Here is a 26,353-nt window from a genome sequence, read left to right on the forward strand (position 1 = left end):
CATGACTGCATGTCTTTTTCCTTCACCCTCTTAAATCATGTAATAAAGGTAGGGGGTGCAGAAGCCTGCCCTGACTTGCCTTGCATGGGTCGTCCTGGAACTCCGCCCTTATTTCTGCACAAGGCAGCCCAAGCTCTGAGGGTGCCCAGCTGCTCCTGAGGCTGGGGGGCACTGGCAGGTCTGCCTTGATGGCCAGGTCGTGGGAGGGAAGTGAGAAGGAGTCCGCTCCAGCCTTCCCCGGGGTGGTTTGGCTGCTTGAAAGAGGTCCATGTGATTGCTCTGGATGGCAGAGGGTCAGGGTTGTCCATTGACTGAAAAACAGTGTGAAATGTTGCTTATTGATTTTCACGCAAAAGGTGACCCTTACACCAGAATCACCAGTCTTTTCTCTTTTTAAGCAGTCTCTTAAGTCTGCTGAGATGGCTTTTTGGGTGTTTGGCCCTTTCCACTAACCATGGTCTGTATGCTGTGATTCCTCCAGGCTGGGCTTCTGCCAGGTGTGCTGGTTGGCAGGTTCTGTGTTGGGGTTGAGTCACAGACAGGATTGGGGCTCGGAAGCACCTTGATGCCAGGCCAGTGCCGGCGTGAGCCCTGTGATGCGTGGCCTGCTGTGCTGTTCTGATCCCTTTCTCCCTCTGTTCCTGGGATGTGCATTTCCATGTTATAACTCAATAAATGTTAAAATGTAAGTCAATTTTGTGGGTGAGCTTAGAGGCCTGGCTTTGCCAGCCAGCACCAGCTACCACCTCTGCCTCCATTCTTCCCTGTAGCTTCCTTGGGGGAATGCAGGTGGAAATGGGCTTCTCAGGGCTCCGCAGTGAAGAGACGGCTGCCAGCACTTTGCCTAGGAAGCCTTCTAATCTTGGCCCTAGGTTGGAGGACTAGAAGTTGGCTGATGTGTGACCTATTTACAGACTCAGGCAATGGAGTAGGAAAAAGATTGAGGTTCTAGTTAACATTATTAATAAGCTGTGACCTTGGTCACAAACTCACTAAGTCCCTTAGATAAAAAAAATAAGGTCAGAGAGGCTATTAAAACAATGAGTCCCACTCAACCTTCTTACTTACAAGCAAGGAACACCTGGTGAAGGATACTTGGTATATGTGGGTGCTACAAGAGGAATGGAGGGGTCCCCTGCCCACAGCAGCTCCCCCTGAATCTGCCACGGTACTGGAGCTTCAGCTCAAGGCTCTGTCTCTTCCTGTGTTTCCAGTGTTTTTTTAAATTACAGATCCTTTCCATTCAGATCTTCCTTAAAGTTCCTTCCAGCTTTAATACTCTGATTCTCACTGTCTTTTCTTCAGATGGCAACTGATTGTTTTTCTAGAGGTACAAAAGCATACCTATGACAACAGCATGGTCTCTAGCACCATGGCCCCGTTGTGGACTCCTGAGTCTGGCTGACCCTTGTTATTGTCTGTATTTTTTTTAGTGTAACCATCCTAATGGCTGGTGTCTCATTGCAGTTTTGATTTGCATTTCCCTAGTAATTAGTGGTGTTGAGCATCTTTTCATGTGCTTATTACTGGCCATTTGTTTATTTTCTTGGGAGAAATGTCTCAAGTCCTCTTCCCTTTTTTTTTTGCATTGGTAACTTTTTAAAATTTTTAAATTTCAACTTTTATTTTAGATACTGAGGGTACATGTGCAGGTTCATTATATGGGTATACTGTGTGATGTGGAGGTTTGGGGTATGGATCCCATCACCCAGGTAGTAAGCATAGTACCCAACAGGTATTTTTTCAACCCATTTCCCTCTCTCTATGCCTCCCAACCAAGTAGTCCACGGTGTTTATTGTTCCTATATTTATGTCCCTGTGTGCTCAATGTTTAGCTCCCACTTATAAGTGAGAAGAGGTGGTATTTGATTTTCTGTTCCTGCAGGAATTAGCTTAGGATTATGGCCTCCAGCTGCATCCATGTTGTTGCAAGGGACACGATTTCATTCTTTTCTATGGCTGCGTAGTACCCCATGGTGGGTATGTACCACATTTCCTTTATCCAGTCCACCATTGCTGGGCACCTAGGTTGATTCCATGTCTTTGCTGTTGTGAATAGTGCAGCGATGAACATGTGAGTGCATGTGTCTTTTTGGTAGAATGATTTATTTTCCTTTGGGTATATGCCTACTCATGGGATTGCTGGGTCAAATGGTAGGTCGATTTTAAGTTCTTTGAGAAACGTTTAAACCTTTTCTCACAGCGGCTGAACTAATTTACATTCTCACCAGCAGTATATAAGTGTTGCCTTTTCTCACCAGCCTTGCCAGCATCTGTTATTTTTCGACTTTTTAGTAATAGCCATTCTGATCGGTGTGAGATAGTATTTCATTGTGGTTTTGATTTGCATTTCTCTGGTGATTAGTGATCATGAGCATTTTCCTCATATATTTGTTGGCTGCTTGTATGTCTTCTTTTGAGAAGTGTCTGTTCATGTCCTTTGCCCATTTTTTTAATGGGGTTGTTTTTTGCTTGATTTGTTTAAGTTCCTTATAGATTCTAGATATTAGGCCTTTGTCAGCTGCTTAGTTTGTGACTATTTTCTCCCACTCTGTAGATTGTTTATTCTGCTGATAGTTTCTTTTGCTGTGTAGAAGCTCTTTAGTTTATTAGGTCCCTCCTACCAATTTTTGTTTTTGTTGCAATTGTTTTTGCTGACTTAGCCAAAAATTCTTGGCCAAAGCCGATGTCGAGAACAATTTCTTTTTTTTTTTTTTTTGAGACAGAGTCTTGCTCTGCTGCCAGGCTGGAGTGCAGTGGTTTGATCTCGGCTCACTGCAACCTCCGCCTCCTGGGTTTAAGCCATTCTCCTGCCTCAGCCTCCCAAGTAGCTGGGACTACAGATGCGTGCCACCATGCCCAGCTAATTTTTGTATTTTTAGTAGAGTTGGGGTTTCACTATGTTGGCCAGGATGGTCTCGATCTGTTGACTTTGTGATCCACTTGCCTTGGCCTCCCAAAGTGCTGGGATTACAGGTGTGAGCCACCACACCTGGCCTGATAACAATTTTTTTTTTTTTTTTGAGTACTAGTCTCACTCTGTCGCCAGGCTGGAGTGCAGTGGCACGATCTCTGCTCAATGCAAGCTCTGCCTCCCGGGTTCATGCCATTCTCCTGCCTCAGCCTCCCTAGTAGCTGGGACTACAGGCGCCCACCACCATGTCCGGCTAATTTTTTTTTCCTTTTTTTAGTAGAGATGGGGTTTCACCGTGTTAGCCAGGATGGTCTTGATCTCCTGTCCTCATGATCCACCCGCCTCAGGCTCCCAAAGTGCTGGGATTACAGGCGATAACGATTTCTATAGTTTGAGGTCTTGCATTTAAATCTTTAATCCATCTGGAGTTAATTTTTGTATATGGTGAAAGATAGGGGTCCAGTTTCATTCTTTGGCATGTGCTCTGCCCATTTTTGAACTGGGTTGTTTGTTTCTTGAGTTTTAGGAGTTCTCTATATATTCTGGATATTAACATCAGAGATATGATTTGGAAATATTTTCTCCTGTGGGTTGCCTTTTTACTCTGTTGATATTGCTTTTGATGCACAAAATTTTAAAAGTTTCATGAAGTCTAATTTGTCTATTATTTCTTTTGGTGCCTGTGCCTTTGGTGAACTAATCACTGCCAAATCCAGTGCCATGAAAGGTTTGTTCTATGTTTTCTTCTATGAGTTTTATAGTTTTAGTGGCTACATTTAGGTCTTTGATCCATTTTGAGTTAATTTTCGTATAAGGTATTAGGTAAGGGCACAGCTTTATTCTTTTGCATGCAAATATTCAGTTTTCCCAGCACCATTTGTTGGAAAACAAAAACAAAAACTATCCTTTCCCCATTTCATAGTCTTGGCATCCTTGTCAAAATTATTTGACCATATATGTGAGGGTTTATTTCTGGGATTCTTTCTAGTCTATTCCATTGGTTTGTATGTCTGTCTTTTGATTTATATGGCAGTACCACACTATTTTGATTACTGTAGGTTTGTAGTAAGTTTTGAAATCAGCAAGTTCTTCAGCTTTGTTCTTCTTTTTTGAGACTGTTTGGCTGTTGGGATCCCTTAAGATTCCATGTGAGTTTTAGGTTGAGTTTTCCTATTTCTGCAAAAAAAAAAAAAAAAATTGAGATTTTGACAGAGATTACATTGAATCCGTAGATCACTTTGTGTATATTGACATCTTAATATTAAGTCTTTCAATCCATGAACATGGGATGTGTTTCTGTTTATGTCTTCTTTAATTTCTCTCAGTAATGTTTTACAGTTTTCATTGTACAAGTCTTTTACTGCCTTGGTTAATTCCCAGGTATTTGTTTATTTTTGATGCTATTATAAATGAAATTATTTTTATAATTTCCTTTTCAGATTATTAATTGTTGTTATGTAAACCTGCAACTCATTTTTGTGTGTTGACTTTGTATCCTGTTACTTTGCTGAATTCATTATTAGTTCTACCAGGCTTTTTTTTTGGGGGGGGGGGGATGGTCTGTAGACTCTTTAGGGTTTTTTACATATAAGATCTGTGAACACAGATAATTTTACTTCTTCCTTTCCAATTTGAATCCCTTTTATTTCTCTGTCTTGCCTAATTGCTCTGGCTAGAACTGCCAGTACGATGCTGAATAGAAGTGGCAAAGTAGATGTTCTTGCCTTATTCCTGATCTTAGAGGAAAAGCTTTCAGTCTTTCACCATTGAGTACAATGTTTATTCTGGGTTTTTCATATGTGGTTTTATTATGCTGAGGTAGTTTCCTTCTAATCCTCATTTTTTGAATGCTTTTTAAAAAAATTCATAAAAGAGTGTTGTTGTAACCATTTCTTTTTAATATCAGCTGTTCGAACTACTTTTTAGGAACTCAATTCCTTGGTTATTTCTTAACAAATTATAGGCAGGCAACACTCAGTTTCCCTGCCCTTCCTCCTGTCTTTAGAGAAACTGAACTTCTCTAAGTCCATTCCCTGTACTCAGCCAGGTCTTCTGCCTGGCTGGGCTGTCAAAGTCAGATGGCTGGGTAATATGTCGATGTTTTTCTGGCTCTGCTACCAATTGGCTCTCCATAACTGACTACCTGCTTTGCTCTGGTGTAATCACTCCACAGGAAGTGAAAGATAACTTTGGAAAGATGTACAACATTCAAAGAAACCAGAGATTGTCATTTTGGCCAACATATACGAAATATTTTGGTAAATTATAGAGATAAAATCCCTTTCTAGTATACTAGGCTGGGGATTTTAATGGCCTTGAACTTTAGTTTGAATAAAGTAAGCCACAGGCTAGATTAGTACTAGACTTTTCAATCTTTGTTTTCTCTAGAAAACAAACCCATATTCTAAACCACATGGGGGAACATAGTTCAAAGAGCTTAAACAGACAACAACTATCATAACAGAAACTACCAGAGATGCCTGTCACTCCTAGCTCACACTGCATTTCTGGAACTGCCCTTCCCAAGTTCTGTCAGGGGCATCCTATGTAACATGTTAGTGTTCCTATTAGCAGTGAATTTGCTTGGCCTTTATTAGACCCAGGAAGAATATTGAAGAATCATTGTTAACCAGTGGGTTTCTTCCTTCACTTTTACTGCCCCCCTCAGAAGTGTAAGATCTTTCATTTCTTTCTCTTATATTAATATTACCCTAGTAGTGAGTTGTCTCCACTTCCTATAGACTAGAAATATAAATTCTAGACATGTACTCAGTTTAACAAAATCCTACCAGAATAAACTATTAGCTGTCCTTGGAGTTTGTCATAATGGAATTTCACTTGTATTGAGGTGGCTGGGGAGGAAAATAAAATTGTTAGAAGGAGGAATGGAATGTGGAGCCCGGTGGTGGGGTGGGGGCAGGTGGTGTGCTCTTGCTCCCGCATTTGGAAAATACAGCCCTTACTGCTCTTCCTTTCTTTGGGGTCTCAGGATTACTTCCTTTTTGGAGTTTTTAGACTTTCTCTTTTTAAGTTTCGGATAGTAATGGAAAGAAAAAAAAAGGAGCTACTTATCACTTTTGTTGGTTTAAAAACAAATCCAGAAGCTTGCATTGGGGATTATGGCTTCCCCATATATGGAAGAGACCAATATCTCTTACAATCCAGAGAAAACAGGATGAGCATGTTGCTGGGGGATTGTGGGGCAGAAATGTCTGCAAGACACCAAGAGCTCACCACAACTGCTGTGCTCATGCTCATGTCTTTATTTCAGAGTTTGGGCCTGGAGATGGTAGTATGGTTCTAAAGCTCACTCCATGGCAGGAAGTGGACAAAACTCAATAAAAGTTAGTGCCTTGCAAAATAGGCTGGGACCGTGATATATTCCTGTAAGAGCTGATCCAGGTCAAGAGAGAGGGAGGGCTGGGAACTCACTGTCCTCTGAAGAAACACGCGTGGAAATGCTGCTCAGGGTTAGATGTGGATTCTAGCAATACGAGGAACCTGAGGGAACAGGGAGGAAATGAGAGTTTTGATTGGAGGAGAAATTAACGAGGTGATTCCTCAAGGGCTGGCTGCATGGCCAGGCAGCTCTGCCGCAGGGTGACTTCTTGCCTCTGGGGTAACATGGAGTTTACAGGTGGCAGGAAAGGTGGCTGTGGACCCAGGCTGGGTAGGTGGCTGGGGTGCTCTTACAGGGTTTCCAGACATAGAAGGAAGATACCACTTCTACCTGTTCCCTAAAAATGGGCCTGGGTCAGGGGAGGGGACAGGTCTGAGATGTGAGGCACTTGGGTATGCTTCAGATGTTCTTAGATCAGAAGGGGTCTTAATTTGCCTCCTCCCTTTACAGATGTGAAAACAATGATCTTTGGTCCAAATTAGCTAAGAAAATGACTTGAGGTCAGAAAAGGCCTATTTTCTTCTTCTTACTTGAATTCTCAATCCAGTGATTTAAAGAAAAAAAACACACTTTTTTTTTTGACAAATGGCAGATATACCTGGGCAGTGAGGCATCCCGATGTACTTGGTGAGGTCCATTCTTTGACCCACATCCTGGGGCAACCCCTTCCAGCCCAAGGCGCTGCACACTTTCTCCCTCTGTGTGGACTCCGTTCTGCTCAGGCCTAGGGCTTTGGTGCATAGCCTTGTGTTCTCAGCTTTCGTCTTCTTCTCTTCTATCTCCTTCTTCAGCTTCTTGTTTTCCTGCTGCAGGTGGACGATTACATTGTGGAGGTGGCTGTGGGAAGGAGAGGAAGGACAGGTTGTGTGGGGCTGCTGGCTCTGCTTGGTTCCCTGCTAGAAAGGACAGATAAAGGTGTCACAGGGAAGACAGCACAGATGCCCAGGTCTGTTCAGAGCTGGCCTGTTACACATGCTCTGTAGAAATGGAGGCCTATGTGTGTCCTGTGAAAGAAGCCCAGGCCTGGGGTCCGAGTGGACCAGGAGCTGGTACTCCTGCCCAACTCTGCCAGCTCTGGGCCTGTTTTCTTATCTGTCAGACGGGGACAGTCAGGCCTGGCCTGACTGATGGGATTCATACGAGGATCTGGTTTGATAAATGATAGAAATTTGACTTGAAGAGCCAGAAGGCTGGTCGCGACAACTGTGAGCATGTGTCATCGGGTTCTCATGGCCGTGCCTTGGAAACACTCTCACCCAGCACCAATGCCAAAGCCCGCGTTCTCTCTGCTTCCCTTCGCTGAAGAGTCGGGAGCACAGGAGATCCCAGCTCTGTCAAGAACTTGGGTAAGTTACTTATCCCATTTTACAGATGAGGAAATGGAGGTTGCTATGTAGAGGAGGGGAAAGATAATTTAGCGCATTCCCTGTGGTTCAATAAATGGCAACTTTTATTATCACTGTTGTGTGTCTCCAAACTAATGTTAAGGGCAGTGGGTGAAAGTGGGCTCTGAAACCAGACTTCCCACGTTGGAAGTCACGTTGTGACTCTGCCACTGATTAGTTTTGAGACCAAGGGCAAGTTACTCAGTTTCCCAGGTCCTCTCTTTCCTCATCCATAAATGGGGATCACGACTATACTGAATGCAGGAGGTCTTATGAAGATGAAATGAGCTCGTATGTGTCAACACTTAGTACCTCACACACAGCAAATAATATGTATTAGTTGAGCTACTATCATCATTAAAAGATGGTTTTCTTTCAAATAAGAATAGGAAACCTCAAGAGTGAGTTCTTTGTGAAAGAGAACTTCCTGGACTTGGCACAATAGAAGACAAAGACTGAAGTTATCTGTTACCTTCAGAATCTGACAACTTTTCTTTTAGTTACACCCTGGTAAAAAGTTTCATGGTCTTTTCTAGAGGAAATCAAGTAGAGAATTCATCCTCAACCTCTTCTCTGGGCATATGCTCTACTCTTTTGCTCTCTACAAAGCCGGCCAACCTTAAGGACGCCTCTTCCCCCACCCAGTAGCCCCTCACTCCCAGTGCTGCTGGGTCTGGAGAGGGGGTCTCAGCAGTGCCCTCCTTCCCTGGCTCTCTGGCTCCCTCCTGTCAGCGTCCCCAAAGCCTTCAATATCCCATACAGCTCATCCATATCCTGGCTTCTCAATTCATTGGCCTCCTTATTCCAAAGGTCTCATCCTTCTCTTCAACTCAGCCATGTACCTAAGACCAAAGCCTAGAATAGGGCTTTCCACCTGGGGTGCCACGAATGGATTCCAGGTGTTCAGAGATGTCCACAGCCCTTGGGGGCAGGCTCTGAGGCAGCCACTGCTTGGTCAGCTTTGTCACAAGTATGCCAAACAAATGTGGTTACTTTTATCCTTTTTTATAGACGGGGTCTCATTCTGTCACCCAGGCCAGAGTACAGTGGTGTGAACATAGGTCACTGCAGCCTCAACCTCTTGGGCTCAAGCAATCCTCCCACCCAGCCGCCCAATTAGCTGAGACTGTACGTGTGCACCACCATGCCTAGTTAGGCTAATTTTTAAATTTTTTGTAGAGACAGGGCCCTGCTGTCGCCCAGGCTAGTCTTAAACTCCTGGCCTCAAGTGATCCTAAACTGTGGTCATTTTCTTTTTCACTTTTATTTTATTTTCACTTTTATTTTAGGTTCAGGGGTACATGTTACATCAGTAAACTCATGTCACAGGAGTTTGTTGTACATATTATTTCATCACCCAGGAATTAAGCCCAGTACCCAATAGTTATCTTTTCTGCTCCTCTCCCTCCTCCCACCCTCCACCCTCAGACAGACCCCAGTGTCTGTTGTTTCCTTCTTTGTGTTCATAAGTTCTCATCATTTAGCTTCCACTTACAAGTGAGAACATGTGGTACTTGGTTTTCTATTCCTGTGTCAGTTTGCTAAGGATAATAGCCTCTAGCTCCATCCATATTCCCACAAAGACATGACCTCATTCTTTTTGATAGCTGCATAATATCCATGGTGTTACGTAAGGCATGGTCGTTTTCTAAGTGTTCCCTGAGAAAAGGTTGGGAAGTGCTGTCCTAAGGCTTGTTGTTACTTGTTACTTTGCCACCTCCAAAATCTCAGTTTTAGACCTTCATACCTTCACCTCCATTCTCAAACTGGGAACAATCCTTACATACCTCCCTCTTAGTGGACCCAGCTTTGACCATGAGGGGAAGCAAGACCACAGGCCCCCAGATGACCAGGTGGAAGAGAAGGGCTTCTCCAACCTGGCCTGCTCACCTGATGACTTCATGAAGAGATGTTCCTTGTTTGTTCCTTCACTTGGGATCTGTTAGAACATGTCAGCCCCTGCCCTAAATAATTCAGTCTGCCTTTCAGTGCCTGTTCCCTGCTTAGCACCCTTGACCTCTGAGAACCATGAGAGCAGGAAGGAGCAAAAAGACTACTAAACTCCCCTTGGATTTTTGGTGAGAGAACTAACACCCTGAGAGGTCAAGTGATATGCCCAAGGTCACATAGATGCAGATTCGGGACCTGGGGGTCTTTCCAAAGCACCAGGCCTTTCCTGGGCTGATCCCCCTATCAAGGGCTAAAGCCAGCCCTGGCTCCCTGCTGACCCTTCTTGTCAGCTCCCAGGAAGCAGCCAGGGTGGTGTAAGATGACTTACTCCTTTTCACCACTCAGCTTGGCGATGTATTTCATCTGCTCTTGGAGCTTGTTTTCTAGTTTCTCATTGGCGACCCTATAATAAAATCACAGGAGAAAAGAGCAGCCAGTCGCCAGCCTCCCATAAGCAAGGGTGCAGCTGGCTGTATGGGATGCTTGGTTCTCAGCAAGACTGCTGCTGCATCCCAGGTCCCCCACGCATCACCCTGTCCCCAGAGCTAGGGCCTTCCTAGCACCTGGGAATTCAGAGGACTCTCTGAACTCAACTCCTATGCAAAATCCCTGTGAGCCCCAGGTGAGTTCAAGGGAAGGAGTTCAAGTTGGCCAGGCAGTGAAGCTGGATCCCAGGACGGGAGGAGGACATCTGAGCCAATGTCCCCCTTCCTTCTTGCTGCTGAGCAAAGCACCCCTTCCTTCTTGCCGCCGCTGTTTCCAGGTCAGCAGAGGGCTTTCCAGACCTGCCTGAAGGGTTGAGCCCTCCTCTCCATCTTATTTCCATCCCTTGGGTGTGGGCTGAGACTGGATCTGTTTTCCAGGAGTGCAGGGGTGTGTGTGACTAATCTTTGGCACCCATGTGGCTCCTCGGCTCAGTCCAGGCCTCGGACTCTGCCTTTCTTTTTCCTCCCATACTCACTTCTGCTGTTTTGCCCATTGCTCCAAGTTGGTCATAATCTGATCGTTCTCTCGGTAGAGCCTACAGGTGTCTTTGGGCACAGACTGCTGGGGCAGGCAGCAGGGCTTGGGTACAAGAAGAAAACGAGACAGTCAGAAGTGGGAGCACAGGTCTGTCACCCCTCCTTCCGAGTCAGGCCTCCTCTATCTTCCTGGGAAAAGAAAACTTGACTCTGCTGTCCAACCCGAGGCCAGAGTTGTGGAGTTGCCACTAGGCCTCCCCCTCTGGCTTGTGCGGGTGGCATCTCACACAAAGGTGACATCTCTGAGAAGGCACCATTTATGGCAGAGACAGATTTGTATACTTATAATCACGGTTTTCAATGTGAAGTCATTAAAGTGACACCTAAAAAAGAAGTATGCTAAGCCAATTTTCTAACAGATGGAAGAAAAACATCTGGAGGAAGAGGAAGAGATGCCTTCTTTTTCTCTCTCTCTTCTTTTTTTTTTGACAGTCTTGCTCTGTCATTCAGGCTGGAGTACAGTGGTGTGATCACAGCTCACGGCAGCTTAACCTCCCCCCGGCTCAAGCTATCCTCCCACTCAGCCTGCCGAGTAGCTGGGACCACAGGCATAGGCCACCATGCCCAGCTAACATTTAAACTTATTGTAGAGATGAGGTCTTGCTATGTTGCCCAGGCTGGTCTCAAACTCCTGGACTCAAGCGATCCTCCTGTCTTGGCCTCCCAAAGTGTAGGGATTGCAGGCGTGAGCCACTGTGCCTGGCCTAAGATGCCTTCTTTGTAATTTGAGCAAAGGCCCAGTGGCCACCTGAGCTGTCCAGTGGCTTCCTGCCATGAACTTCACTGCTCAGGGAGGTGGGCCTGGGACAAGCCCAGAAGGTCACTTAGCCCATTCTACTGTAGGGTCCAGGGCTGCCAAAAGTGTCAGGATGTACTCTGGAAGGGCACCCAGTGGACTAGGTCAGGGGTAGCTGGTGTACCTGACAGTCTCTTCTCTAGAATGGGGCCTTCGCTCTGCTCAGTATCTATCAACAAAGCCACAAGAACACAGGTGGGTTGAACCAGCAGCTGTGGCCCTTGCTTTGTGCTAAATGGAGGGGGTGAACTTTCCTTTGCTTCCAGGCTCTCCCACCCCCACCAAGGGCTGTCTGGCATTTGGGTGGTCATAGGATGTGCCTGGAGGCACTGAGAGGAGGCACGCAGAAGCCGAGGCATGCCCACCTCCTTATCATCCTCAAGGAGGTTCTCTTTCAGGGCGGCCATCTCCTCCTGGAACTCCCTGAGCTGCTTGTCTTTGGCTGCCAGCATCTTGAGGTCATTCTGGTGTTGCTTCTGCCACTGCAGCACCTGGCAGCTCATCTCCTCTAGCTTCTTGTCGAAGGCGTGCACCTACTCAGGAGAGCAAAGTGAGGAGGGGGACTCCAGCTGGCCTCCCTGACCCCAGGACCCACAAGGCCAGAGGGTGCTTCCTGGGCGTTGGCAGACGTGTTGGGGGTATTTTCTTCCCAGCGGCCAGCAGAGGGCACCCATGCTCCGATCTTTGCTGTAGCTGAAGTTCAGGGAGCCAAGAAAGTGGAGGGAACCTATCACCCCAAGGTAATGGCTTAGTGCTAACTAATTCTGGATGCAAGAGATGACCTTCTGGACCCCTACCAGGAAGGCAGCCCAAGCCCCTGGCAGCTCCTCACCTCCAGCTCACTCTCCTGGTGGAAGCCCCGCAGTTTTCTTAATTCCGTATTGAGCTTTTTCATCCTTTCCTGATAAGCAATGATTTCCTTTTCCAGCTGAGCTTTCTTCTCTTGGGTCTGTGTCAAGCTTTGCTGCAGGCTCTTTGTCTCTGAGGTCACATGATTGAGCTTCCGGGAAAGACAAAGAGGACGAATGGCTGTCAGAGCCTTTGACCCTCTCTGCTGAGTCCTGAATGGAGGAAGGTTCCAGTCCCTTCCTGTCCTCTGCCCAGGGTGACACAGACGGTCACCTTGTCTAGTCTCCCAGAGAGGGGTGGGAAATGGCAGTGGTTGGTTTTCTGCACCGTGCTTTCTCCTCCCTACCCACTCCCTCCATTTCTTCTCTTTCCAACCCCATGAATGGATGGGCCAGCCATGATCAGCACAGGATGGGGCATGAATTTCCCTGACAATCCAGACTTTGGGAAAACCTTGCCCTCGAGTCACCCATGGGCAGAAAGGCTTGCTAGATTTGGTTTTGATCTTTGTCCTCTTCCTCCGCCCTCCACCCAACTCCAAGCCTCACAAAGAGGAAGCAGGCCTTCTCTGCACAGACATCCCAGCCCACACAAGGGTTTGAGATGGCCCCATTGACAGTCAATAGGCAGGAAATTGACTCCTGTGCCTCTCCTGCTACCTTGACATTTCCTTGCCTGAAAACAGCCCTGGAGACTAGAGGGTGTGGCCTCACCTTCTCGAGGGCTGCTGTCAGGTCGTCCTGGCAGGCGGCTGACTTCCGGGATAACGCATCATAGGCTTCTTTGGTAATGGTGGTCTGGAGATAGTGCTTCTCCTTCTGCAGAGCTTTGTCCAGCTGGGCCTGCAGGCTCATTAAGGACTCCTTCTGAAGGGCTATCTTTAAGGAGGGAGAGCAGAACTGTCAGGGTGCCAGCTCAGGGTCATAGAGGCATTCTCTGTGCCTACAGGAAATGAACAAGAGCTAGGCTCTCTCCTGTCTGCAGCAACCTGCAGAGTCCGTGTTAACACTCACATCTTCACTTCACCACTGTAAAAGGTAGAGCTGTCTTTCCAGGCTCTTTTGCACCCCCAGCCACATTTCCCTTTCTAGTTAGCATTTCCCTCAAACACCAGGAGTACCAGCGGTGCTGGGGCATGATATGCCAAGTACACAAAAAAGTCCCTTTCACATACTCTGCAGCCTTTGATAAAGACCTGGAATCTGATTTGAGGTTAGTGGACATGATAACAACGTTTCCTTTGTGTTTTATGCCTCACTTAGTTCCTGATGTAATTCACCAGACTTGATGTGCCATGAAAGCAGGACTGTTCCTGTGTTTTGTTTCCTGCTGTTTTCCCATTACTGTAATTCAGGGCATGGCATGTGACAGAGGTTCAGGAAATGCTCAAAAATGGTCTTTGTTCTGTCACGTGAAATATTGCATTTTTGGAGTTAGGGATCAATTGATCAACATGTTAGGGAACATGTAGTTCTGGTAGAAGTGTGTTTAAAAACTGAAGTCTGTTTTCAACTTCATAATGAGTATTCATGGTATAGTTAAAAGGAAGTTGAGATCTGGAGTCAGAAAAATCTGGGTTGAGGTCCAGGTTCTATCATTTACTTATTTCTCCGGCCCCAGTTTCTGCTTCCACAAATTGAAATCATTTGAACTGTTTCATGGAGTTTTTATGATGATCAAATGAGGTGATATGTGTAAAAAGGGCTTTGTTTTACTATACGACTATGAGTTATTGTCATAGACACACAGAGAAACTAGCCTTCTTATATACTTTAAGTACAGGACAGAGATCTGCTTCTGAGTCTGGAAGCCGGAGGGAGACCTCAGAAATTCATATGCCTGACTTGTATTCTTTGGTATGCTAGCACAACTGCATCTGAAAGTGGCCATGAACACAGAAACACATTCTTTTGGGTTTTCTTGTTTTATCTCCAGTAACTGTTCAGTGCTGCAAGTTTACTACTTTCTCAGATAGAATTTTGAGTACCTTTGGCCCTGGGAATTAGTGAGATGAAAAGTGGTAGATTGGACTTCTGACTCTACATTTTACGTGCCCTGGTGGTGAAACTATTCCTAAAGGTGAAATAATTTGGTCTTCTGAAAACAGAAGTGCATCTTTTCTGGGGACTTCTGAAAAACATGGAGTCAGCATGGTCTGCCCAGTAAACCAGAGGAATCACTGGAGAAACTATAATTCACTGTCAGTGCTTGGTAAGTGATGGCTGAACTGAGAAATGCCAGTATAAAGGTAAGACACTAAAACTGACGATGGTGAAAAAAAATTACAGTGAAGCTAGAAGCTAAAATGGAAGCTTTAAAAATTTTTGCTAACATGAGTGGTTTAGCTTGGAGAAAGATTCTAAAAATCTACATATAGACATATGTAAATTATAGAACCAAGAAGTTCTAGTAAAAGTTCTAACAAAAGACCTACTCTCTCTGCTGTCAATGGTATTAGGTCTAGATGGTTTTATAGGTGAATTTCATGAAGTCATCATTGATTCCTCACTTTCTCTCACATTCATTCCATCAGCCAGACTGGTCAATTCTAGCTAGACCTCCAAAACACATCCTGAATTTGCTCCCTTCCTTCTTCACTGATACCACTCTAGCCTGGACAGCAATAGCTTCCTAAATAGTCTCTTCACTTCCATACCTACCACTCCCTCCAATCCATTTCCACACAGTAGTCAAAGTTATATTTTGAAAACTTAGATCAAATCACCTCCCCTGTCCCTTTGAGGAAATCCATCAATGGCTTTCTGTTGCTTTTAGAATAAAACCCCAGATTTCTTAACAGAGGCCATAACGTCTGTCTCTGCTTCCTTTCTAATCTCATTCTATACCAATATCTCCCTTGATCAATGCATTCCTATCATACTGACCTTATTTCACTTCTTAGAATGTGCCAAATGTTATATTAAAAGAATGAGACATGATGCACAATCAGGACTCATACTAGGAATGCAAGGGTAGGCCAAAATCAGGATCAATTACTTAATTTTATTCACCACATTATTTATTTAACTTATTTCCCATTTTCCCCAAGAATACTGCACTAGCAGGAGCTGCACTTTTTTTTCGTTCTAAATGGGAAGTGGGTTAAGAAGGATGATATAATCATCTAATAGTTTTTTTTAAAAAGCATTTGATAAAATTCAACATCCATATTAATAAAACTCTTAGTAATGTGGAACTGAAAAAAACCTGCTAAAGGCAGCAACAAGAAGACTACAGGGAATATCATACTAAAAAGGAGGCATTCCTTTAAGTTAAGATCCAGAAAAAAATGCCTGCTAACACTGCTGCTGTTGAACATCAAACTGTAGGTACTGTCCAATGCAATAAGGCAAGAAAAAGTAAGTAAATATAAATATTGCAAGGAATACTTGCAATATTTATTGCAGTATTCCTTGTTGTTGTTGTTGCTTGCAAATAATATAATCATCTACTTAAAAAAATCCATGAGAGGTAACTAAAAAACAATTACAACTTATAAGTGAATTCAATAAAATGTCCAAATACAGACTGAATACGTAAAAAATAAATGAGCTTTCCTATTATTGAAAGTAATTAATTTATAAAATACTGTGGAAATATTCTAGAATCAAAGAGATGAAAAAGATATCAAGGTATATTGCCTTGGCTTCAGATGGAAAGTTTTAAAATTAAAATATGGAATATTAATGAATGGAAGTGCATTCTAGAAAAAAAAAAAGAAGCTTCTTTCTAATGGCTGTTTCAATTAATTAAGTTTTCCATATGTGAGGTATGCTTTTTAAAAGTTGAAGATGCTTATACACACACACACACACACACACACACACACACACACAAATCCCTTAGCTTTGGCAAATATGACAACAGGTCCATACTAAACACATAGGAATCTGAGTATCCCATATATTCATGGAGGTTCCTTAGGGATCTCAGTGACTCAGACTTCAACTCTGGATCACACTCAAGGAGAGATTATTATCTCTGGAGGACAACGCTGAGAACATCAGTGGCTTAGGCCTATGCTGTATAATATAGTAGCCACTAGCCACATGAGGCTATTTACATTTAAACAAGCTTAACATTAATTACAATTACAAATTCAGTTCCTCAGTTATACTAGGCCATATTCTAATCACTCAATGGCCACATGTAGTACTGGCAGCTCAGACATACAACTTTTCCATCATCACAGAAAGGCAGCAAGTTCTACTGGCCAGTGCTATTTTTACACTTAGAAAAGTCATACTACTTTAAGATTTATTTTTTTATTATGAGGGAATAAGGGCTGCTTGGCCTTTCATTTGTAGCCCAAGAGACCATCTACCAAGGTGTTATATTTTTCTCTTACCCAGAAAGATGGAATGGATTTAGCTGGAGAAAGTATGGCTGCTTATGATGAGGGAGAAAGGGAACAGGTGTTAGAGCTGGATAATTCAGGTTCAAATAGTGGTTCTTCCCATCACTTGCTGGTCAGTGACTTTGGCCCACCATCTTTCTTTCCTCTATCATATCTCTCTTTTTGGCAGTAAAGCAGATGGAAGCCATGCAAAGAGCTTAAGTGGATGATAAATAAATGATGACTGAATTCAAGCACAGTGCTTAGCATATGTCAGATGCTATTTACTCCTTTCTGTCATTTTTACTTGTGTAATGAAAAATAACTGTCCCCCCTTTCATCTCCTTTTTGGGCTTTGTGATAAGTTTTGGAAGTGTTCCCTAGCAAATTGCCCCCCAAAATGGATTCACTCAACTCTGGTCTAAAATGTAACATTGGAAGACTTGATGCCAAAGCCCAAATAGCTTGGGGCTCCGCCAGATGTGAGATGAGACCTTCCAAATATGGAAGAAACATTTCTCTGGCTCAGCAACCAGGTGCCAATGGGGAGGGAAGTAGGGTTGCAGGTGGCCTGGGATCCGCAGTTGGCTGAGCAGTTAGCTGCATTTCTGTGTGGAGGAGAGGTGGGTACAGATTTCAGGTCAAGGATCACAGGGCTCAAATTCCTCACTCCCTTGGGGTTCCTATCTACTCACCTCTTTATTAAAGCCTTGGATGACTTGCTGGCTGGTGTTGTATTTGTTGAGAAAGGATTCCAGTTGTGTAGAACAACACTGTAGCTCTGCTCGGAGATTCTCATTTTCTTCCTCCAACTTTCTGGAATTCTCTTTCAACTGTTCCCTCATTAAAGAACAAAGCACAGCAAAGAGGTGTTAATCTCAGGTAACTATAAAAGCCCCACTTCACCCTCTCTCTCCCCCAGCTCTATCTCCACCCTGCGGGAGCTCAGGCCTTCTTGCTCCCCTCCTCGCTGGCCTTTCCCACAGTCCCCTTTCCTAAGCTCTTAGCATCCAGGGCCTCTGCATCCCCCCAGGCCCGGGTGGGGTCATGTCCCGCTCTGGATTCCTGACCCAGCTCTCCTGGGATTCTCCCACTCACCGTCTTGTCTTTCTTTTTAAATTCCTGCAGCAAAGCTTCAAGTTCTTCCTCCATCAGCTTCTCATGGTCTTTGCTCTTCTTCAACTGCTCCCGTTTGTCCTCCAGAAGCTTTGTGGCCTTCTGAAGATCTTCTTCTAACTTGCATTTGATAGAGCCTTGCTCCCTGTGCTGAAAAAATAAAGACTGAGCTGAAAGACTGTCTTAGACTATATTATATTTGGGGGAAAAATACAGACAATTGCACACAGGGCATGGCTGAGATGAAGAAGAAGACAATTCCTTAGTTATATAGCATATGTAAAATAAAAGGTTTCCTCCAACACCTGTAACATTTTTTCTTTGTTCAGTCAGGTATACCAATTTATTTTATTTATTGATCCAATTCCTAAGCACCAGCTTTCTCTCCCACTTTCTCACCAATTCTTCCCAAAGATTAGGAAGATTCCAAATCTTTATCAAAAACCTTTTTGAATGAAGTTTAAAAAATCTTAGAAGAGCACAAAAAGAGTAACTCAGAGACCAAAGACTTTAAATTGACTGACAATTATCTCCTGCTGCTGGGCACTACTTAAAAAATAAATAAATTGATAAGAATAGCTTTTGAATCCTAGAAAGAACAACATTGTCGTTAGATTAATTTTAAGGTTAACCACTGAAAATGCTTCTTACTGGTAATGGGAGCTGGTGCTGAGTGGCTGGCTTAGCATACTAACACAATTCTGGTCAGTTAATTTGCATGGATTGGTGGTGACATCTTCCCAAATAATGACGGATATATTTAATCTTCTTTTTTTTGAGACAGGGTCTCACTCTGTCACCTAGGCTGTAGTGCAGTGGTGCGATCACAGCTCACTGAAGCCTCAATCTCCCAGCCTTAAGGGATCCTCCCACCTCATCCTCCCAAGTAGCTGGGGCTACAGGCATGTGCCATTATGCCCTGATCGTGTTTGTATTTTTTTTTTTTTGTAATGCAGGGTCTTGCTATGTTGCCCAGGCTGGTCTGGAACCCCTGGGCTCAAGTGATCTGCCTGCCTTGGCCTCACAAAGAGCTGGGATTACAGGTGTGAGCCACTGCTCCTGGCATGTGTTTTATCTTAAGCAGAGCAAGCGCTTGAATGGGCCATCTGCCTGCCCATCATACCTGGTGCTGGATACGATCAAGCATGTCATTCATTTTCATATCCTGCTCAGCCACTGTCTTCTGAAGCTGCCTCTTTTCCTTGTCTGAATTTTCAAGCTTCCTCAGGGCTTCAGAGAGTTCTGATGACAGCTCCTCCACCCGTTTTCTAAAGCAAAATAACAGCCACAGGAGGACAGACTTCAGTGCCCATGTGGGCAGATTGTGGAGCTGACCCAATGGGAAGTCCTTGCTCTCCCACGCCTGGGCAGCTGCCCAGAGAGGGCCCGGCTGGCTCAAGAGGGACAGAACCTCTCTCTGGAGGTGAGCCTGGGCACCTGTTGGAGGTTTGTTCCTTCTCAGCCATCGAGGACTCCTTCTGTAGCGTCTGAAGTTCTCTCTGTAGTTCCTGGATGGTGTCTGCCTTCTGCTTGTCCAGGAGGAGGCCATTCTGCAGTTTCCTCTGGGTGTCCTCCAGGTGACAGCCTGCCAGCGCAGCCTCTTCTTTGCACTGGGCTGCTTGCTGAGCTGCAGAAGCAGGGAGATGGCCATGTGAGAAGGGAGGGTGTATGAAGATCACACTCTTATCAGCCTGGCTGAAGAGTTTTTCCTTTCATTTTGTGCCCTACTTCAATTCCCAGTCTGTCCTCATTTCTCTCCATTTCACGATCAGTCCTAAAGAGCTCTATTAAATTATCTGTCTTTGTCTCAGATGTGGACACCTTCTGGACTAAAATTAAACAAATTGGTAGAAATTTATCAGTAACTCCTGTGCGACTCATTCTGTCACTGGGGACAAATCCTGACCCTCCTGGAGTTTAGAGGCTCCTGAGGGAGGCTTACCAGCCCACCATCCTAGAGAACACTGTCATGTTAAACTTACACCAACTAGGCTCAGGAAGAGAGATCCACATGGGTTAGAACGCTTGGAGATGGATGAGTGGAGGAACAGAAGCTGAGATGTAGAAAAAGAAGTGGGAGGAAGGGAATTCCAGGGGCGGGGATTGTTAGAGCAGATGCCTGTTGAGGAGAATGGGGAAGGTGTGTGGGAGGAGGGTAGAAGACATCAGTTTGACTGGAAAGGGAAGTGAGGAGGAATGGTGGGCGATAGAGTTGAGTAAGTGGATGGATGAGGGGGGCTTTGGAGGACTTTGGAAGCCTAAGAGAAATGCTTAGATGTGGTTTAGTGGGTTCTTGAGCAGGAATCTGACATAAAAGAAAAACTGCTTCAGGAAAATTGGAATACATTAGAATGGAGAAAAACTTCCAGCAATATCCTTCTAGCCCACGCCTTTGCCTCCACTGGGTATGAGGGGAAGGCAGCTACAAAGTTAGAGCTGGGGCTTGAAGTTTTGGAGTTACCTGTAGAGAAAGGGAGCTACACAGAGGAGGGAGCTCACTGAGGAACGAGTAAGAAGGGGAGGAGAGTCTCTAGATGACTACAGTCAGAGCAGGAGAGAAAAGAGAACAATGGGGAGGTTTGTGGGAGAAAGACGGACCCGTGATGTCTCCAAAGCTGAGAAACAAACTTTGAGGCATAAGTAGCCAACAGCATCAAGGAACACAGCATTAAAGGAGGGTGAGGAAGGAAGCCAAGCTTGGATCTTATCTTATAAATTGATAAGTAATTCATATAACATAAATTTAGCCCCTCCCCCCCACTTTTTATGAGACAGAGTCTCACTCTATTGCCCAGTCTGGAGTGCACTGGTGTAATCTCAGCTCACTGCAACCTTGACCTCTCAGGCTCAAGTGATCCTCCCACCTCAGCTTCCCAAGTAGCTGGGACTACAGGTGCCCATCACCATGCCTGGCTAATTTGTGTATGTTTTGTAGAGAAAGTTTTGCCATGTTGCCCGGGCTGGTCTTGAACTCCTGGGCTCAAGTGATCTGCCCACCTTGGCCTCCAAAAGTGCTGGGTTATAGGCGTGAGCCACCGTGCCTGGCAAATTCACCCTTTAAAAGTATACAATTCAGTGTTTTTTTGGATAATCACAAAGTCATGCAACCATCACCAATATCTAATTCCAGAGCATTTTCATCACCCCCAGAGAAACCCTGTACCCAAGGCAAGAAGTTATTGGTGACCTCTGAGAGAGCAGGCTCTGTGGAGGGACAAGGACATCATCCACAGTGCAAGCTGCACAGAAAAGAATGTATTTGGGGGCAAAAAGGAGAAAGGGAATAAAAAGCCAGGGAAAGGTGAAGCGAATTGTGTGATGAGGGCCTGGAGAAGATGGAGAGGAATGTGGTGCAAAGGACAGAGCCCTGCCTCCCTGTGGCCAGGAAGGGCCAGGGTCTTCAGGCAAGACTGCTGGGAGAATGGTGGGTGGGTGACTACAGAGGGCAGGTGAGCTCGGGAGTGGGTGAAGGAATTCAAGAGGGCAGTGGCCACTGCTGTGAGGTATAGGATGAGGCCCTGAGAAGGTCTGCAGTGAGACACTGGAGGAGGGCGAGGGGAAGTGGCCACTGGGAGAGAGAAGGTGGCTGCTCTAGGGCTGCTCTAGCCCCAGAAAAGTGTGGTGGGGACAGCACCTGCAGGGGCCTCACCAGCCAGCCTCTGCTGCTGCTTGGCCTCTTCGAGACTGTTCTTCAGCTTCTGGACCTCAGCCTGCAGGGCCTTGCACTCCACCTCCTTGGACTTGTCCTGCGTAGCCTCCTTGACTGTCATTTTGAGTTCTGTGGCTATGCACTGCTGCTTCTCCAGCTCCTTCTCCTTTTTCAGGAGGCTGTTCTGAACCTGTGTCAGTTTCTTCTCCAGCTCGTGCAGCATCTCATCTTTCTCTTGGAGGAACTGAAGACAGCAAAATGCAAATGCTGGGAAAGGTCTGAGCAGCGGTGGGTGAAGGCAATGAAAGGTTGTCTCAAGCCCTCATCCAAGCCACTGGCATCCCCTGCCTGGACATTGCACGAACCTCCCTGCCTCCACTCCTGTTTCCCTCAGGCTATTCTCCAGGCAGTCGAGAGAGAGAGTCTTTATTATTATTATTGTTATTGTTTTTGAGGCTGGAGTGCAATGGCACGATCTTGGCTCACTGCAACCTCCTGTGTTCAAGCCATTTTCCTGCCTCAGCCTCCCAAGTAGTTGGGATTACAGGTGTCCCCCACCGCGCCTGGCGAATATTTGTATTTTTAGTAGAGACAGGGTTTCACCATGTTGGCCAGGCTGGTCTCAAACTCCTGACTTTAAGTGATCCACCTGCCTTGGCCTCCCAAAGTGTTGGGATTACAGGTCTGAGCCACCGTGCCCGGCCTTTTATTATCTTAGTTTAGTTTTAGTTTTTGAGGTAGTCTCACTCTGTTGCTCAGGCTGGAGTGCAGTGGCATGATCGTAGCTCAATGCAGCTATAACCTCCTAGGCTCAAGTGATCCTCCCACCTCAGCCTCCCTGTTACAGCAGGTAGCTAGTCAGGTGTGAGCAGGACAGGAGAGGGCTCCCCTGCCACATACACCAGGGTTGTCGGGCGACCATCAGGTGATGGTCAGGAGGTTGTTAATTGTCACTCTAAAGTAATAATTGGTCACGGCCGGTGCCAGGGAAAGAAAGGGTCCTAATAGATAGAAAACACCTGAAATGGTGATCAGCCGATTCCTGGGTAAGGTCTCAGGAATTGGGAGAGTGGTGAGAAGTAATGCAGGACCCCAGAAGTATGCAGGCCGAGGCAGGTGGATCACTTGAAGTTGGGAGTTAGAGACCAGCCTGGCCAACATGGTGAAACGCTGTCTCTACTAAAATACAAATATTAGCCGGGCATGGTGGCGGGCCCCTGTAATCCCAACTACTTGGGAGGCTGAGGCAGGAGAATTGATTGAACCTGGGAGGTTGCAGTAAGAAAACCCCAAGTCAAGAGGTCAAACGGCACATTTGGTCTCTCAAGTCGCCTGCTTGGCCCTCTTCCAAGTGTATCCTTTCATTACTGCTCTAAGGCTTTTAAAAAACGTTCACTCCTGCCTGCTCTAAAACTTGCCTCAGTCTCTCCTTCTGCCTTCTGCCCCTCGGTCAAATTCTTTCTTCTGAGGAGGCAAGATCTGAGGTTGCTACAGACCCATATGGATAACTACCACTGCTAACATCCTGAGTAGCTGGGACTACAGGGGTGTGCCACCACACTCAGCTAGTTTAAACATTTTTTTTTTGCAGAGGTGGGGTCTCGCCATGTTGCCCAGGCTGGTCTCAGATCCTGGGCTCAAGTGATCCTCCTAAAGTTCTGAGATCACAGGCATGGAGCCACTGCACCCAGCTAGAGAGGGGGATCTTAAAAGTGCAAGTCAGATCTTTCGCCTCAGCTCAAAACCCTCCACTGGCTTCCATCTCTTACAAAAAGGAGGGAGTCCTTACAATCACCCCATGGTCTGGTCCTAGGCTACCTGTCTGACCTCACCCCTTGCCACCCCCACCACTTTCTGCCTTCGCTGAGCTCCTGGAACACTCCAAGCAGACCCCACCTCAGGGCCTTTGCATTTGCTATTCCCTCTGCCTGGAAAATTCTCCCTCCAGACCTCTACCTGGGTGGCTCCCTCACTTCATTCAGATCTCTGCCTGAATGTCACCTTATCAGAAAGGACTTCTCTGATCACCCTGTGTAAAACTGCCACCAAGCTGTTGGAGGGATTTATCAGTGTCTGACTTGGGTATATCAGTATTATATATTAATTTTGTTTACCGGCTGTCTCCGCACACAGGAGTGCAAGCTCCATGAGAAGAGGCATGTTGCAGGTTTTGTGATATTCTTAGTGACTAGGATGGTGCTTGGCATATCCTAGGGCTCAAAAATATTTGTGGAGTGAATATACGAATGACTCAAAGCTGTTTACCCAGACTCCGTGCCTTGTCATCATCTCTCCAAATGCCTGTGTTTTGACCGGCATATCTCCTCTGTGCCTTGAAACAGGAGGTTTTCATGACTAGCCAGTCTATCAACTGGATGATGATGATGATGATTATTATTATTTGAGACAGAGTCTTGCTCTGTTGCCCAGGCTGGAGTGCAGTGGTGCAATCTTGGCTCACTGCAACCTCCCCTCCTGGCTTCAAGCCATTCTCCTGCCTCAGCCTCCCAAGTAGCTGGGATTACAGCTGTGCACCACCATGCCCGGCTAATTTTGTGTTTATTTTATTTTATTTTATATTTATTTATTTATTTATTTTAGTAGAGACGGGGTTTCACCCTGTTGGTCAGGCTGGTCTTGAACTCCTGACCTCAAGTGATCCACCCACCTCGGCCTCCCAAAGTGCTGGGATTGCAAGTGTGGGCCACCGCACCCGGCCCTCAGCTGGATTATTTTTAACAGCTCTGACGGAAGTTCAGAGTCGGAATAGTACTGATTACAAAAGCTTGCATTGGTTTCACAACCTTTCTGTTCTTGGTTCCATTTCTAGGCTTTTCCAAGAACTTGATTTATGTTGGCAGTAACAGTTCTTTTACGGCACAGCTCCATTAATATTTTCAAACTGCCTATATACATATTCATAAGACATTTGTAATTTTTATGTTTTTTTGTTTTTTTTTCTGGTTTTTTTTTTTTTTTTTTTTTGACACAGGGTCTCATTCTAGTGTCCAGGCTGGAGTGCATGGCATGATCACGACTCACTACAACCTCCACCTCCTGGGCTCAAGGGGCTCATGTGATCCTGTGACTTGAGCCTCCCAAGTAGCTGGGACTACAAGCGCACACCACCATGCCCAGATAATTTTTGTATTTTTTGTAGAGACAGGGTCTCATCATGTTACCCAGGCTGGTCTCAAACTCCTGGGCTCAAGAGATCTCCCCACCTCGGCCTCTTAAAGTGCTGGGATTACAGGCGTGAGCCACCATGCCCAGGCCGATATTTGTAATTTTAAAAGTGAAATTCACTTGAAATTCTTAGTAAGGCTATCTATTATTTTATATCATTTCCTTCCACTATCAAGCATAAAAAGAATATAAGGGAACAATGCAAGTAAGCGTGTCCCAAATGCTCTTGCTACCTTGCGGGGCTTGGGAAGAGTCAGTGCCTCTGTTTTGGTCCCTGCATAATCAGATTCATTTATTATGTGTGATGAGAAATACCAAAGAAGTGCTTAGAGTTGCGCCTGGGCCTGAAGAGCCACCGTCTCACTGTGCTTGTGTTGAGGCTCCCAAAGCAATCATGGTGGGTGAAGGCAGAACCGGTTCATGCCAGGGCATGGCCTCACACCTGCCCCACTGGGAACCCCAACCAGAGTTCCTCACTTTACCTTGTCTTTCCTCAAAGCGAGCTTTTGGGTCTCGGTGAACTCCAGCTGCAGCTCCTGCAGCCGGCACTGCAGGATAGCGATGTCCTTATCCTTCCTCTCAATGTGGGCAGATGTCTCCTCCCGCAGTCCGTGCAGGTCCAGCTCCAGCTTCATCATGTCTACCATGGGGCGGGACAGAGTCTATGCTCAGGGGAGAGTTAGGCTTCCTTCTGGCTCCCCTGCCACAGCCTGCAGCCCCGGTTTACCCTTCATGATGTTTTTCTTCTGTTCTGACACGGCCTCTAGTTCCATGTGCAGATCCTTCACCAGGTTCTGTGACTCCTCCACATGCAGGCACTGGCTGTCTTTCTGCTCCTGCAAGTGCTTCAGTATCTGGCAGATGGAAGAACAGGGCAGGATGAGGAGATGAGAGAGAATGGAGAGTGCTTTCTAAAATGCCCAGCGTCCACGCTCAACAGTAAGTAGGGACAGAGTAGTAGAGTAATGGTTGCTGGGGGCCAGGGGATGGGTGTGCGGAGTGACTGGGTTTCTTCTGGGGTGACACAAATGTTCTGGAATTAGGTAGTGGTGATGATTGCCCAACCTTGTGAATAGACTAAAAACCAATGGTGAATTTTATAATTTGTCCATTGTATCCCAATTAATTTTTTTTAAAAAAGAGAATAAAACAAAAGGATATTGCAGACTTCTCAGGCTCACACGGAATACACATAAAAGCAGCCATCCCTGTATCCCTTCCTCCCTGAGACAGACAGTTGTTTATGGAGAATCTACTGTGTGCCCGGCACTGTCCTGGGTGCTGGGCATGGCTCCATTAATATTTTCAAAGCAAATAATGTGGAGCAAAAGACACAGACAAATCCTTGTCCCCACAGAGCTGACCTAGTGGGGTGAGATGAAGAGCATAATAAGTAGTGACTTACAGAAAATGTTAACAGTGGATAAGTGCTATGGGGGAAACAGAAAAGCGAAGGGGAATGGAGGGGCATGGACGGGGGAGGCACATGTTGCAATTTTAAGTAGGAGGATGGGCTGGCCTCCCTGCGAAGGTGGCCTCTCAGCTGAGACTTGCTGGAGGTGAGCTTTCAGGCGTGGAGACTAGCCAGAGACAAGGCCTGTGGAGGGAACATGGAGGAGGCAAGTGTGGCTGGCACGGAGCAGGCAATGGGGAGAGCTGGAGGAGATGAGGTGAGGAGATGGGTGGTCACATCACCTGGGGCTTGGGTTACTTCTGCAAGACTTTTGGCTTCTACCCTGAAGGAGAGGGG

General features: G+C 45.7%; 1 protein-coding gene across 1 annotated transcript in view; it reads right to left on the reverse strand.

Moving 5' to 3' along the window:
• Positions 1-6,157: 6,157 nt before the first annotated feature.
• The window catches only part of PMFBP1 (polyamine modulated factor 1 binding protein 1), a 54,740-nt gene continuing 34,544 nt past the window's right edge, over positions 6,158-26,353 (reverse strand). Inside the window, exons 8-21 of the mRNA XM_055233180.2 lie at positions 25,331-25,457; positions 25,086-25,243; positions 21,418-21,661; positions 19,206-19,395; positions 18,892-19,036; positions 17,751-17,918; positions 17,348-17,485; positions 13,030-13,194; positions 12,300-12,467; positions 11,833-12,000; positions 10,611-10,714; positions 9,978-10,052; positions 6,913-7,151; positions 6,158-6,415 (exon numbers count right to left, since the gene is read on the reverse strand). Of these exons, the coding sequence (XP_055089155.1) occupies positions 6,399-6,415; positions 6,913-7,151; positions 9,978-10,052; positions 10,611-10,714; positions 11,833-12,000; positions 12,300-12,467; positions 13,030-13,194; positions 17,348-17,485; positions 17,751-17,918; positions 18,892-19,036; positions 19,206-19,395; positions 21,418-21,661; positions 25,086-25,243; positions 25,331-25,457 (2,106 nt within the window). The 3' untranslated portion in view covers positions 6,158-6,398. The remainder of the gene's footprint in view (positions 6,416-6,912; positions 7,152-9,977; positions 10,053-10,610; positions 10,715-11,832; positions 12,001-12,299; positions 12,468-13,029; positions 13,195-17,347; positions 17,486-17,750; positions 17,919-18,891; positions 19,037-19,205; positions 19,396-21,417; positions 21,662-25,085; positions 25,244-25,330; positions 25,458-26,353) is intronic.

This window comes from Symphalangus syndactylus, chromosome 11 (assembly GCF_028878055.3).
Source record: "Symphalangus syndactylus isolate Jambi chromosome 11, NHGRI_mSymSyn1-v2.1_pri, whole genome shotgun sequence".
NCBI classification, from domain to species: Eukaryota; Metazoa; Chordata; class Mammalia; order Primates; family Hylobatidae; genus Symphalangus; species Symphalangus syndactylus.